The sequence below is a fragment of the Talpa europaea genome (assembly GCF_964194135.1).
Source record: "Talpa europaea genome assembly, chromosome: 3".
NCBI lineage: Eukaryota > Metazoa > Chordata > Mammalia > Eulipotyphla > Talpidae > Talpa > Talpa europaea.
In genome coordinates this window covers 142,832,651-142,847,460 of record NC_140069.1, presented here as the reverse complement: position 1 = coordinate 142,847,460, position 14,810 = coordinate 142,832,651, and the positions used below count along the sequence as shown (strand labels likewise).

Here is a 14,810-nt window from a genome sequence, read left to right as displayed (position 1 = left end):
AAAGAAAAATACCAGATGGTCTCACTCATAGTAGGAATTTAGAAAACCTAAATAAGGGACCAGGAAAGAGTAATTATAATAAAGTAAAAATCAAAATCATCAAGCAACTATAAGCCAGAGACACACTACGGGGGCGGAGTCGGGGGGGTGGTGAGGGGGGAGGGGAGGAGGGATTACGGTCAAAACAAGGGGGGGTGGGAATTGTATGGGGACTATAACCAAGATGAAAATGCATACATTGTGCAAAAGTGAAAAATGACGTAAAAATATATAAAATAAAAATATAAAAAATAAAATGTAAAAGTAAAATAAATAAATAAAATTTAATGGGCATAATGCACTCACACTAAGATAGGGAAACATGTCTCCGATTGAGGGTTTAGCACACCCACTAATTGGCAAAAATTAAAGATCTGGATTTCTGATGGGCCAAAGCACACAGAGGGAAAAAAAAGGAAGTCTCTAAGCTAACACCAGTTAGTTTCATTCTAAAAACAAAAAGTTCTGGCTTTATAGTTGTACATTTGCAAATATTTCATTTTTAAAAAAAGCATATTAATCTTGATTAAAAGGATGGAGTGTAAGCACCCCAAAGTAGAACAAGGGTTCACTGAGAACAAGGCATTCCAGACTATCCTCTTCTCTGACATTACTAGATCAGCAGCTCTAGAAAACCAGACAGGAGAGCTGCTCCTCAGCAAGACAGTTGGCAAGCTACAAGGCGGAAACAATACACCAGAACAAAATGAGGAGAGCTACTGCAGCTGAGTAATACCTATCTCAAAACGAGATGATGGGTGGGGAGACATCAACCAAGATGTAGATTCCTGGGGACATTTCCTTTGGACTCGCCCTGTCCCAACCCAACACTTGATCAACATTGGAGATGTTGGTAATTTACTGAATATGTAAATGCTACAAGTCGATGACTTGCATTTCCTCACTCCTGTAACCTCATCCTTCATCACTGTCTCCCCTGTGCTCCAGCCACACTGGCCTCCTTTTGTTCCTCCAACATGCCATGGACATTCCTGTCAGAGCCTCAGAACGGGCAGTTTGCTAGGCCTGCATTCTCTCCCTCCTGCATCTGCAAGATGCTCTCCTCAAAGGGAGGGCTCGAAGGAAGGGATGATCCAATGGCGAACAGGGGCTGCTTAGCGCAGTGAAACTGTTCTGTGTTATACTGCAATGGTGGATTCATGTCAGATTTGAAACCATGCCTCTTACGAAGATACTGGGAATAGTTCATATGGAGAAGCCTGGAGGGCGAATTATGGGCACACTCTTTATGTGCTCCAAGGACTATCTCACAGAGAAAGACGATGTTATTTCACATGACCTCACGGAACAGAAGCGGGACCTGCTTCAGCGATTCTTGATCCACCTGCATGTTAGAATTGCCTGGGGTTTTTTTTTTTTTTTTTTTTTAATGTAAACATGGATGCTTAGACTCCACTCCATGTCAGTTACAACTAATATTCAGCCAGAACTGAGAACCAAGGACTAATGTGTAAAAACTCTGGTAAATGAATTCCCTAGCAACAACGTGCTAATAGTGTTGTCCTGAGATAAAATAAGCGGTCCTAGAGACTAGCAGATTTCAGGTTAAGCGGGAAGCAGAGTTCTAGTTAGAAAACACATGCTTTAGAGTCAACAAAGCTGCATTTTAGATCCCAGCACTGTCACTATTATTTGTGTAACTGGGCAGGTTTCTAGATGCTTGAGTCCTCAATTTTCTTATTCATCAAGCAAACACTTCACTGGGCTTCATGTGATTTTAATAAAATCATATACACAAAGTGTGACAATTTCATTTCCAGGATGATGGTAGTCTAGGTGCGCTGCCACAGAGTTAAAACTACAGGGTGAAATATGAAAAGCATCTCTGACACATCGATATGTTAGAAGGAAGTAAAGAATATGACGCCATACAACAGAGAAGGAATACCATGCCAAAATGTGCACCCAAACAGTAAGTGCTTTGAGGACACCCGGTGCACCAGGTGAATCTGAGCTCTGATTTTTAAGACATCACCAATCTCAGGAGTGGAGACAAATTCCCGACTTGCTCAGGGTTGACTAGTATGCTGGGAGAGCCACATGCACCTTAAGGCTGAGAAACTACACACTCAGTTTGAAGTGGAATAAAAATAAAGCTGAACTATCCTGACTCCCTTCTTTATCCCAAAGGACTGTGAGGAGTATTTTCTGTTTTGAAATCTGTTGCAGAAAGAAAGGTGTATAATTCTTCCCTGAGAATTCATTACTTTGAGCTGGTCCTGACACAGGTAAATAACCCAAACTCACACTGCCTGATAATTTGAAAGTTAGGAATTTAATTCAAAGAATTCCTTTCTTGCATTATGCACTGAGAAAGAAAAACCTTTCTGTGGTATTTCTGCTAAAATATATAGCCTAACTACAAAACTAGCACACAAAAACCTAATGCGTTACTTGTGTTTCTGTAAGCAAATAATGAACTAGTAGAAAGAGAAGTCAGGGAAACTATTCCATTTACAACCTCATCAACAAGAATTACATACCACAAAAAAATTTAAGCAATGATGTGAAAGACCTGTCTACTAAAACTATAAGACTGTTGAAAAAAAAAAAAAAAACTGCAAAGAAATGAAATTATATTCCATGCTCAAGGACTAGAAGAATTAACATTGTTAAAATGTCTATGTTATCTATAGCAATAGCCAGATTCAAGGTAATCCCTGTCAAAATCCCAATGGCATTCTTCACTGAAATGGAAAAAAGATCACTGAATTTTATTTGGAATTATAAAATATACAAATAATATAAGCAATTCTGAGAAAAAAGAACAAAAATAAAGGTATCACATTCCCCAACTTCTAATGATACTACAAAATGATAGTAATCAAAACAGTATGGTATTGGAATAAAAACAAACATACACATCAACAGAAGATAATATAGAGCCCAGAAATAAAACCATACATTTGTGGACAATTAATTTACACCAAAGGAGTAAAAAGTACAAAATGGAGCAAGGAAGGTCTCTTCAATAAATGGTGCTGGGAAAACCGGACAGTCACAAGCGAAAGAATGAAACTAGATCACTAACATCACATATAACAAAGAACTCAAAATGGGCTAAAGACTTGAATGTAAACCATAAAATACACAGAGGAAAAACACAGATAAGTTCAGTACTGACCTCAGGGATTCACTGGGGACTCAATTGTAATGGCAAAGAAAACAAAAGCAAACAGCAACAAATGGGACCACCTTAAACTAAAGAGCTTCAGCAGGAAGAAACCATCTCCAAAATGAAAATACATTCTATTAAATACATTTTCATCTGACAAGGGGTTAAAATCCAAAAAAATATAAAGGACTCACACAACTCACCAACAAAAATCCCCTTAACAACCCGCCAAAAAATGGGTGGAGGACTCATCCTCTTTTCCAAAGTTTTTTTTTTTATTTTTTATTTTTATTTTTTTTAGTAGCTGCTTCTTTTCTTTGCAGACCCCCTACAGAACTAGTGCCCCTGCAGGGTACCAGTCCTACTTTGGGGACAGTGGATCTGCTTTCCGTTTGGGTTCCCCAGTCAGGATTGGCAGTGCCCCAAGGGGGCCACTTGCCTCCAGCTCTTCTGAGTCCCTCCTCTGACAGTGGTCTGGGACTCCCTATTCCTCAGAAGCCCCTAGAAGACTTCTCAGCCTCCCTCTCCCATTTTCTCCAAAGAAGACATATAGATGTCCAACAGACATGACAAGATGTCCAGCATTTCATATTAGGAAAACGCAAATAAAAACAATATCCCCTCACCCCTGAGAATGGCTATTACCCAAAAGACAAGAAACAACACGTGTTGGCAGGCATGTGGGGGAAAGGACCGTTTCATGCTGTTGGTGGGAATGTAAATTGGTGCAGTCATTAGGAAAGCAATATTGAGGTTCCTCAACACTTAAAAACAGAAACGCCATGAAAGCCAGCTATCTTACTCATGGGAGTTTGCCCCAAGAATACAAACACACTAATTCAAAGAGAGATCCGCACCTCCATGCTCACTGCAGCATCATTCACATTTGTAAGAGTGGGAACCAACCTAAGTGCCCAGCAACAGCTGACGAGGTAAAGCCAAGGGGTGTATGCGCACAACGGAATACCATTCGACTATATAAAAAGATGAAATTGTGCCATTTGCAACAACCTAGATGGACCTAGAGGGTGAAAATTCATAGGATAAAGATCCAAGTTAAAATATCAGAAAAGAACAGCAGGAAAAAATTCAAAGAAAACAAGAGACAGAGATTAATGAAACAAATATAAATGAGAAGAAAGTCAAAAAATGGTTGCTGGCAAAGATTAACAAGTTTCTGATAAGATTATGGAGAGAAAAAAAAGAGAGGGCACAAAGAAACAATATAAAGATACTTAATATTACAGATTTTAAAACTTAAAAAGAGGATAGTATTAATTCAAGACGAAATACAACTAAGTACTTTTAGAGCCAATAAAGAAATTGAGTCAGAAAAAAAAACAATTTTCCCTGAAAGCTAGTCGCAGGCCTAGACAGCTTTACTTGTCAGTTCAATCAAACATTCAAGGAAGAAGTGATATCTGCCTCACTCTAGGCTCTCTCACACGCACATTCTGCAATACACACGACAGCTATGAAAATGTTAAGTGCATCCCACACGTCCTTCCGTCTACGGAGGCAGACAACAGGAGTCTGAGTCTCAGACAAGGTGCAGAGGAAAGCTCAAAACCACACAGTAAACTGAACTAAATAAACTTAATTTCTATGATTTAATACAAGTGTGTATTATTACAGCTAGGGAAACCAGTCTTACAAACATAATAGTGTTTTCACCAAATGCACACACCTACGCAAACACCATATGTGTTACTTAAAAGCCAATAAATCCTCTGAAATAGCACAATTTTTCTTAGTTTCATACCCTGCTTAACTAAATCTCATAAATTCTAAAACCTGACTTAAAATTCCTTACCAGACACAATTCTGCACCAGTGAAAAAATGTTAAACTGCCTGTGGAAATTAAGTACTCAAACTTGAAGGGTTTTATTTTTCTAGGAAAAGCATTCTTAAAGTTACAACCACTTTCATCTTTCAAGAAGCAATAATTTCACATGCCCTCTTCAGTTCCTGCTTCCATCTAGTCCTACTCCAAAAATGAAAAGCTAACAATACTCTGAAAATCCAAAACTGCTTTTATTAATTATAAGTACAGGGACACAGCAGTGATTTCTTGTTCCTGTCTTCTTAAGCGAAAAGTGATTTTGCTAAGATGCCAAGAGAACGTGTTACAAGGACCAGGAGGTGGGTAAAGTCAGCGCTCCCGCTGTGCTCACCTTCACCACAGTCACATCCATGCCAGATAAGTGCAGAATCGGGGCCGCATTTTTTTCAAAGAGAGTCCGGGCTTTGCTGCAGACAAAACAAAGGGGAAAAAAAATGAAATATCTTGACATGAGTTCTCAAGAGAAGAAGAAAAAACTCAACATCTTCTCTAGAGTAGAACAAGAAACAGACTGAAGCACAGGTTTCCTTATTTGTTTAAGGACAGGAAGTTCAATGAGTAATGAGTGTCTATGGATAGCAACATACTCTTTTGCCCTGAGGTGTCCAATATACTATTTACTACAGTGAGTTCTTGTCTGTCTAGAATGCTTTGCTGAGGAAGAATGGACGCTAGATGCAGCATCACTCAAACAGTCCTTATTCATTCAACAACTATTTATTGAGCACCTACTATGTGCTAGAGATAGGCACTATAACACATCAAACAGACAAAAATACTAGCAACCTAAAGATAACCGTATTAAGTGCTCGTGGCACTTACCTAATAGTCCAGTGGTGAGAGGGCAGGTATTAACCATAACATAGCCCATAAGATCTGAGGGAACAGATTAAACCAAAGAGAACATAGCTTCATTATAATTTAGTGGACAGAACCTTTGAGGGGAAAAGGCATCATTTTAAACAAATACTGGAGATATCACTAGAGAAGAATTTCTATAGACAGAGCAAAATTCTTTTCCATGAAGGCAGAACTTTGGTGAGGAAAGGAAAAAGTAATAATCTAACAGAGCTACAAAATCATCAGCAGTTTCCCTAAATTCTCAGGCCCAGTCCTGGGCTGCCCTCTGACTACACACATGAGGAATTTTCACTTTGCATGATGATTAGTGATTTGCAAGACAGTCTTCAAGACTAGACTAGAAACCTTGCCAAAACAGACACCAAAACTGTACTGATCCTTGAATCCCTTCCTCACACCCCACACCCCCACCAGTGCAGCCTCCAAGTCAAATACACATTAAACATGTCAATCAGTTGAACAGCCTTCTATCCAAACACTTTCAACCATCACAGAAGGGGAAAACAAAAATGAAACCAAACTAGCAAGTTCAAAACAATCAATGTCTAACTTTTATGTCCACATTTATTCTATTCACTTCTCTTTCTAAAGATTTTTTTTTTAACCAAAGACTTGCATCCTTTGACTTAAAAATATTTTATGCTAGAAAGAGGTACAAAGGTAGGTAATGAGAAGCATGTATAATTATGCATGCACAGACCAAATTCAACATTCTTTAAGCCAAAACAACCACAAATAGAAGACAGAATACAAAACATTTCTTATTATTAATTAAAACTGAAACTGAGAAGCCTGGACAAATTTTCACAAGGACAATTCAAAAGAATATCTCAAGCCTAGGGCCCTCTTGAGCATGAAATAAGCAAATTAAACAAATATCCCCTCTCTTTTCTATGGCCCTGAATGTTTACTGGGATGAACACGAAATGCTAAGTGGAAATTATTCCTCTAGTTTGTAGAGACTGGTGCTTAACCCAACAACAAAGAGTTGAGTTAGTGATTGTGAACATTTCTTCATCCTGGGTTTCTTTCATTAGCAAATTGATAAGAACGGATTATTTGGAAGTAGTTCAGATCTATGTCTGAGAAGCAAAACTCTAGAAAAGTCTCAATATGCTATATTTATTAATCATTTATAATGAAGTTGTGAGCTCTTCTGAATTAGTTTAAGAAATAACATTTGAAGATCTGGCCTTTATTCATATCTTTATGTGATGCCAGGGGTATAGAAAATCTCTAAATGTAAGTGAAGACATTTTTTCTCCTTCTAATGTTGCATACAAAATAGAAAAACCAGTGCTACCGGATAGAAATGCATTATTTATTATATAATTAAGGGTGAGATAGCACCTGAGCTAAATGAAAACTTTATATACTTGTAGCAATTTCCATCTTCACAAACACACACAAAATAATTACTCTTTAATGTATTATTTAACATTAAACACAGTTATCTTATTTCTTAAAGCCCTTGTGTAGTTTTATACTATACTATATAATCAAATAGATGTATGATAAATCATGAATTATGTATTGTGCAGAGCCAAGATGACTAAAATAGTGCAATTAAACAGTGAAAACTTTTTTTTTTTTTTTTAAATGAGGAATTTCCTAGAAGCCTCCAGGGATCCACCTTGCTAAATAGGACAATGACTTTAGAGAAAACTTTGCTTAGCTTCACCTTTAAATAAAGGTATTATTTAGGTTTCTAAACAGGAACTCACCTTTAAAAATGCAAATACATTTACATGCAAAAACATAACAAAACCTGAAACTGCTCTAAAGAAAAAAGTTCATCAGTTTTTTTAAAAATGTAACTATTTCTTAAGTAAGAAGTCATAATGACTGATAATAGTTTAAACAAACTGCCAGGGAACGCAGGCTGCTCAGCCACTGGGTATGGCAGACAGAGGCCCAGCGCAGCCACAGTCTCGTGGGCAGGAGGGGCACAGCGGCTGGGGGAGGGCAGGGAGTGCTGTGAACAGCCCTTCAGGTCAGTAACAGCAGCAGCTAATTTCTTCTGTCAAGCGCTTACTATGAAATGGTAATACGTCATAGGCATCCCTCATTTACTCTTAAAGGCGCTTATTTTATATGGTAATTTTATTAAGTCTATGCTACTACTTTCCCCATTTTACAGATGAGTAAGTAACCTGAGGATGTAAGTTAAATAGCTCCTGCAGAATCACAGAGCAAAGCAGTACACAGACCAGGCCCCTCAAACTGAGTTCTCTCCGCCGCTCCTGCCATGGCCATCGCCGACCGCTTGGTCATCTTGGATATCTCCACTGTGCTGGAGCAGGACCTGTTCATTTTTGGGTATTGTTTGATATTGACAGTAAGCCAGCATAATCAATAGGCATTGTAAGCTGCATGTTTGAGGAATACACAGGCCTCTCACAAAGCCAGGCCAACGTGATCAGGCAGAGCAACGAAGCCAATTTAGACAACCGGTAGGTAAATAGAGTAAATCCTCATTTAACGTCAGCAAACAGTTCTTGGAAGCTGTACTTCAAGCAAAACAACCTAAAATGACACTGGGTCCTTCAATACTGTCATTTTATTCAACTTCAGCTGGGATTCTTTTTTTTTCCTCAACATTAAAGGGAAATGATGTTATTTAAGGTTACTGAGGACCCGCTGCATCTTAAACTGCCAATTAAAAAGAAATATGGGGCCTCCCCGGGTGGCGCAGCGGTTGAGCGCAGGTTGAGCGCTGGGCTGCGAAGCTGCCGGCAGCCTCTGCAGCACAGGTTCTATCCCCGGCCGCCGGCGAGGGTCCCGCATACCGCGCAGACCTCTCCTGCCGTCTGCTGCTCCCCTCAGCAGTGTATTTCAGTCCTTCTGCCCGTTCTGTTCCCAGCTCTGGCTCTGGTGAATTCTCTCACCCTCCCACGCTTCTGACTGTACCCACTGCTTGTACAAAGCAATCAATCAATCAATAAATAAATCTTAAAAAATAATAAAATAAAACCACACACACACACACACACAAAAAAAAAAAAAAAAGAAAAAGAAAAAGAAAAAGAAATATGGAGTGGCAAGTGCTCTATCTGTGAAGTCACTCTCACGCCTCCCAGCAACTGGGGAGAGACGTGGAGGTCTGAGGCCCTTGCGTCACTCCAGGCAGCACCAACCTCATCGCTCAGCAGCTGGTCTCAACTGTTCTGTTGCTGCTCCTCTCCTCAGCTTCATGTCTTTTGATTTAGATCTTACAAAGTCCAATCCAATACATATTTATTAATTTACTATTTGTTTTATTATTGGTCACTTAATTTACTATTCATTAATTTTCTCATGGTCAGAAAAGAATTGTTGACTTCCCACTATTTTAAAAAACAATTTTAAATTTTGAATAATTTCTTCTACAAGATATCAAGGCTTTTTCATTCGCCTCTACAACTGAGTAAGGGCCGCACCTAATGTGGGGAGAAATATATTTTTGCCCATGGTAATTTTTTTCTTTTTAATTTTTTAGAGCACTTTTAACTTTCCGGTAAAAATGAACAGTGTAGGGTTCCCACATACGCTTGCCCTGCAACACACAGCCTGCCCCACTTTCAGCATTTCCTCCCCACCCCCAACGCGGCACATTCATTATAATAAACGGACTTTGTCAACCAAATTCCCCAGTGCTCATCACACCTTCCTTCATGGCATCCTTCCAGGCCGGCCAGGCCTGTTGACGGACTCACCCCGGCACAGAAGGACACAAACAGTCCCTCTGGTTTCTAGGCCTCTGCCCCATGGAGGAGTGAGTGTCAGTTCTCCCTCTGCCGAACTCTAAGCTCTAACTGAAGGGTGCCTGCCCTTGGAGAGGGTGCTTATGATTCCCAGGCCCACCACACTCTGATAGCTCTGTCTGTCCAGTCACAGGAACTGTCCAATAATCCACTTCACAACACAGGAGTGGCTCCCAAGGGGCTACTGTCATGAAGGTGAGACTGACTTGACAGTGCTAACAACGGGCAACGATCATTCATCTTCACTCAGATAAGCCTGCTGAGCACCCGTGCTGCCTTACTGACTGCTGCTTCTACGTCACCAGTGACTCATTGCAGGAGTGCTGCACCTAGTTCTTCCAATTGCACACACTCCAATGGGCTGCCTGATAGCCTATGATTGCCGCCTTAGAGAAAGCTGAGCACAGAGCAAACCACAGACTCAACTACCCTTTGCAAGCCGCAGGGTTGAGGAAGACGGTTGCCTTCTTCACTTGTGCATTGGGAGGAATGAGCTGATTGCCAAACACCTAAAAGAGAAAAAAGAAAAGCTTTAAGCAAATGTCTTCTTCACTCAGTGATCACATAGATTCTTGCATTCCAAAAGAATTTACACAAATATGGCATTTACTCTGGGTAAAACCAAAAAATTTTCTTTCATGGTTTCTTATTGATAAAACACAACAAAAGTGTACAACAAAAGTGTACCACAAAAGTGTACCACTGTTTCATGATGATGAGCTGAATTTTACATTGGAACTAAAACATCCTGCTTTGACTATTAAAGGTAATAACTTTTCTTTCTTTATAAGGTAAGACCAGGTTTATTATAAACATACAACCAGTAACGGTTATAGACAGTTTATTAGGAAGGAGTCTAATTCACTTATCTTTGGTTTTCAGACTATAATCTCTTTCTCCTTGCATTACCAACCAATCTCCTTATCTCTACACATGCAAAGGAAATCGGAAAACATTTTGCTGGATTAAGCTGGTTGGGTCGTGTTACCCTGGAGGTGACTCACTTCGCCACACTTTTTTTTTTTTGGGATACTTTCACATCTGGAGATCTTCATTTCTCTAAAATCTTGCATCTAGACACTTATACCTGGGCCTTTCAGACATGTAGCTCTTTAGCTTTTTCCCTCTCCCTCAATTCAACAACATCGAAGTCCAGTCTGTCCCCACAGCACCCAATTCGAGGGATGCTGATGCCCAAGATTCAGGGGTCTAAAGAAAACAATGCCTGCTTGCAAAAGTCTTCAGCTGAGATGCCCCACATGGAGACTGGACAGCTCTGATTCTTCCACCAGTCCCAAAGTAAACACTGCCCTCCACTTGTGGAGAGAACAGCACAGCGAAGATCAAAGATTAGGTCCTGATTGGCAAATAGAAGAGCAGAACTGTGTTCTTTCAGATACGCAGCTGTGTGTGCTCAGTGATAGATTTCAGAGACAAAGTACCTTAGCCTCCAATGAAGAAAGAATTTTCCAACATCCTGAACTTCAGTTACAAACAAGTTAAGAGCTGGCTCCAGAACCAGAGACCAAAATGCAAGAGGTGGCAGAAAAAGAGCTGGCCAAAGAAGGGCAACAGTGAGACACAGCTCTTGGCACCTACAGAACACCCCAGTCTCTACTCCTACCACTAGGGTGCCTGGCGAACACTCTGGAAAGCCCTCAATATGCAGTAACTAGACCTGGAATAACCCAACTTTGAGCAACCAGAATGAAAGCAAGCAATCCTGGGGCAATGAGGCATGGAGCAACTGGGCCTGGAAGAATCAGACCTGAACAGTCAGTTCCACAACTCTGGAGAGGAATCCCTGCAGCCCCTGATCCGGTTCTAAAAATATTCTCCTGTCTGATTTGGAGATCACCTTAGAAACTACTGAGGAAAGACATAACATAATAGAGCAGACTGCAAAGTATTTTGGTACCCAGCAAATTATGGGTTTATTCCCAGTGACTCCAAGATATAGTCTGGAGACGTGTGAAGACGGGCATCCTACCCAGTCTCAACTTGAGCAGTGGCTGCGTTACTTCTCCTGGGACTTTTCCCAGAAAAATTTAACTTGGAATTAAGAGCCAACATGTGGTCTTAAGCTTGAAAGGACTTACAATTCAGTTGTAACTAATATAGTCAGATATTTGAATATCTAAGTACAACATCATGAGGCCAGGAGAACAACGCACCTGGATAAATAAGCTGTGCTAGAGAGCAGGGCTTTGAAAATATGAGTCAACAGTTTTAAGAAGATTTGACTTTGAGAGGTAACACCTGTTCTGAACTGATATCCTCAGGGGTTATTTGGATCAGGAAAGATTCAAGGTTTAGACCGATATTCAAGGACAAGCGCAGACATGAATAAATTCTCAGAGCTCCAGCCAGTCCAGTACGTGGTCTTAGACTAATCCAGAAGTAAACAAGTCTGAAGGGGTGGGCATTTAAATTGCTCCTCGGCAGATGGTTAACTTCTTCCAGTTCTATTCAGAGTTGGCTCTTGGTCTGATTCAGCTCCTGATAGTGGAAGCAAAATATTTAGGCAAAGTGCACTGATGCCAGGCATGTGCAAGTCCCCCGGAACAGCTGGAGTTCCCTGCACGACAGAGATAAAGCAGGTTTTAATTTTATCACATTAAATGGCATTACCTGAGCTTCTTGGCAGGCTGCTCTCCTTAGGAGGTTATCACTATCAAAGAAAACAAAGAGAATGAACATTAGTTTTAAGAAGCAGGTTAAATTCCAAAAATAAAAAAATACCCTATAATATACCCAAAAGAAAATTTCTTAAAGATCTGTAACAAATCATGGGGATGTCTGAAAAACACTGCCTGAGAATGAAATCCTATGCTAAGTATTTTTATGTTACAATAGGAAGTATAAAGCCCTCTCCCACCTCTAAGAGGTCCACATTCTAATACTCTTAGAACCTCAGAATTTTAACTTTACTTGGCAAAAGGAATTCTACAGATGTGGTTATGTTTAGGATCTTGACAGAAGAGGATTATTCTGGATTATGCAAGCGTGTCCAATCTAACCACAAGGGTCCTTAAAAGCAAAGAAACTTGTCCAACTGTAGATGGAACTATGAAATAATGGCTGGATGAGTGGGTAAATTGGGTAAAAGGGGTCAACTGTACATGATGGATAGAAACTAGACTTTAGAAAACAAACACAAAGATATTGATATCTGTACACCTGAAACCTAGATTATGTTACCAAAATTATTTTAATAAAAATAAGCAAAAAGAATGGTTACAGATACAACCTTGCTGGCTTTGAAGATGGAAGGAGGGCATACAGGGAAAGTGGGAACCCTCTAGTATCCAGAAAGGCAAAAAAAATGCCCCATTAGAGCTTCTAGAAGAAATGCACCCTTGCTGACATCTTGTTGGAGCCCAAATAGACTTATGCCCCGCAAAACTGTGAAATAATAAACTTGTGTTGTGTTAAACCACTAAGTTTATGATGACTTGTTAAGGTAGCAAAAGAAAACTAATGCAGAGTCTGTTTTTCTTATCCAACAGAAAATACTCTGACAAACTTATTTGTTAGAAATAAATTTCATGTTTAGTTGCTTCTGCTTTTATCTCAATCTCGTATTTTTTTATGTCACTGTGAGGCACTCAGTTATATCAGAAATGGACAATTTGGACATTAGGTAAAAGTTTGGCTTGCAAAAAAAAAAACAATATATCAAATATGTTCATCTATTTAACAAAGGTTTCTAAAATGTGTTTATGCCACTGATGCCATCAGAGATATTAAAATGGCCAACTCCCCCCTGGGGTCTCAGTACCTTCTTAGAAGAGTCACTTCTAATACATGTTACCTGCACTAAGACAGACAATAACCCAGATAACCACAGCTAAAAAAAGCAGTACACAAAAAGCAGCTCTCCTGCTTGCCTGGGACTATGCAGGTACCTCTCTCTTTCTTCTTTTCCTAATAGACCTGTCCTTTTAAAATGCAAAAAAGAAAGAAAGGGAAGAAAGAGAAGAAAGGAAAAAAAGGAAGAAAGGAAGGAAGAAAGAAAGAAAGAGAGAAAAGAAAAGAAAACTAGTACCCAGAAAAGATAAGCTATAAACTTCCAGGAATGGAAGACAGGGTTGTTTCACTTAAATTCTTTTCTACATCTTTTTCAGAACCTTGAAAAGACTTTGAATTTTACCTTTTTACAGTAATTCAAATCTAATTTTGATACTTAAAGTTGAATTACAAAAAATTAAAATAAAGGGCCTCCCCTGTGGCGCAGCGGTTGAGCGCCGGGTTGCGAAGCTGCCTGCAACCTCTGCAGCACCAGTTTGATCCCCGGATGCACCCCGGCCACCGGAGAAGGGTCCCACATGGCACGCAGACCTTTCCTGCCGCCCGCTGCTCCCCTCAGCAGTGTACTTCAGTCCTTCTGCCTGCTCTGCTCCCCGCTCTGGCTCTGGTGAATTCTCTCACCCTCCCGTGCTTCTGACTGTGCCCAGCGCTTGTATAAATAAATAAATAAACAAACAAACAAACAAACAAATAAATAAATAAATCTTTAAAAAATTAAAATAAACCTTTTGCTTTTGCCATAGCTACAACAAAAGGCTGCTCAATGATTTTTCTTTCATAGCCAGGCTTGAGAACATCCCACTAGATTTCAGAGCGCGGTCAGCTTCAGTGAGAAACCACCATATAAAGTTATGGATGCCGCCCACTGAAACCTAAGAACCACGCTGCATTAGAACCGATGCAGCAGTACCTCAAAAGTGGGAATCCAACCAAGGCTGTAGGGAGATCAGTCCTCACTTATTTGAGTGACTCTGCTCCACTGCTACCCTGTGGCAAAGGGGACTTGTGCAAGCATTTCTTCTGCAGACCCCAGCTTCACAACTAGTCATGTTTTGCTCTTCTTCCTACTGGCTATCCGGCAGCTGCTCTCAGTCATTCCATTCATCAACAAACATGACATATGTACACCTACACTCGCACCCAAAGATCAAGCAAATTAGGGTACTAATAAAATATTTCAAATAACGAACACACAGATAACCCCTTGACACCTCATGTTCATGACATTCTATACAGTGAGAAGGTAAATACTGAAGCCTCAGTAGTTGCTGAATCACAAAACAACACTTGAAGTCACCTAAGCACTGCTGCCGACACCCTGGAGAGGGCTCACCCAGCTGGCTGCCACACTACATTCTCATAACACCAACTGTGGGC

The 14,810-nt window shown here is 40.1% G+C and overlaps 1 protein-coding gene across 1 annotated transcript in view; it reads right to left on the bottom strand.

Moving 5' to 3' along the window:
* Window positions 1-14,810, bottom strand: part of AGK (acylglycerol kinase) — a gene marked incomplete at its 3' end in the record, with an annotated part of 69,582 nt that overhangs the window by 28,639 nt on the left and 26,133 nt on the right. The window contains exons 2-4 of the mRNA XM_084229962.1: window positions 12,255-12,294; window positions 10,053-10,132; window positions 5,351-5,426 (exon numbers count right to left, since the gene is read on the bottom strand). Of these exons, the coding sequence (XP_084086088.1) occupies window positions 5,351-5,426; window positions 10,053-10,132; window positions 12,255-12,294 (196 nt within the window). The remainder of the gene's footprint in view (window positions 1-5,350; window positions 5,427-10,052; window positions 10,133-12,254; window positions 12,295-14,810) is intronic.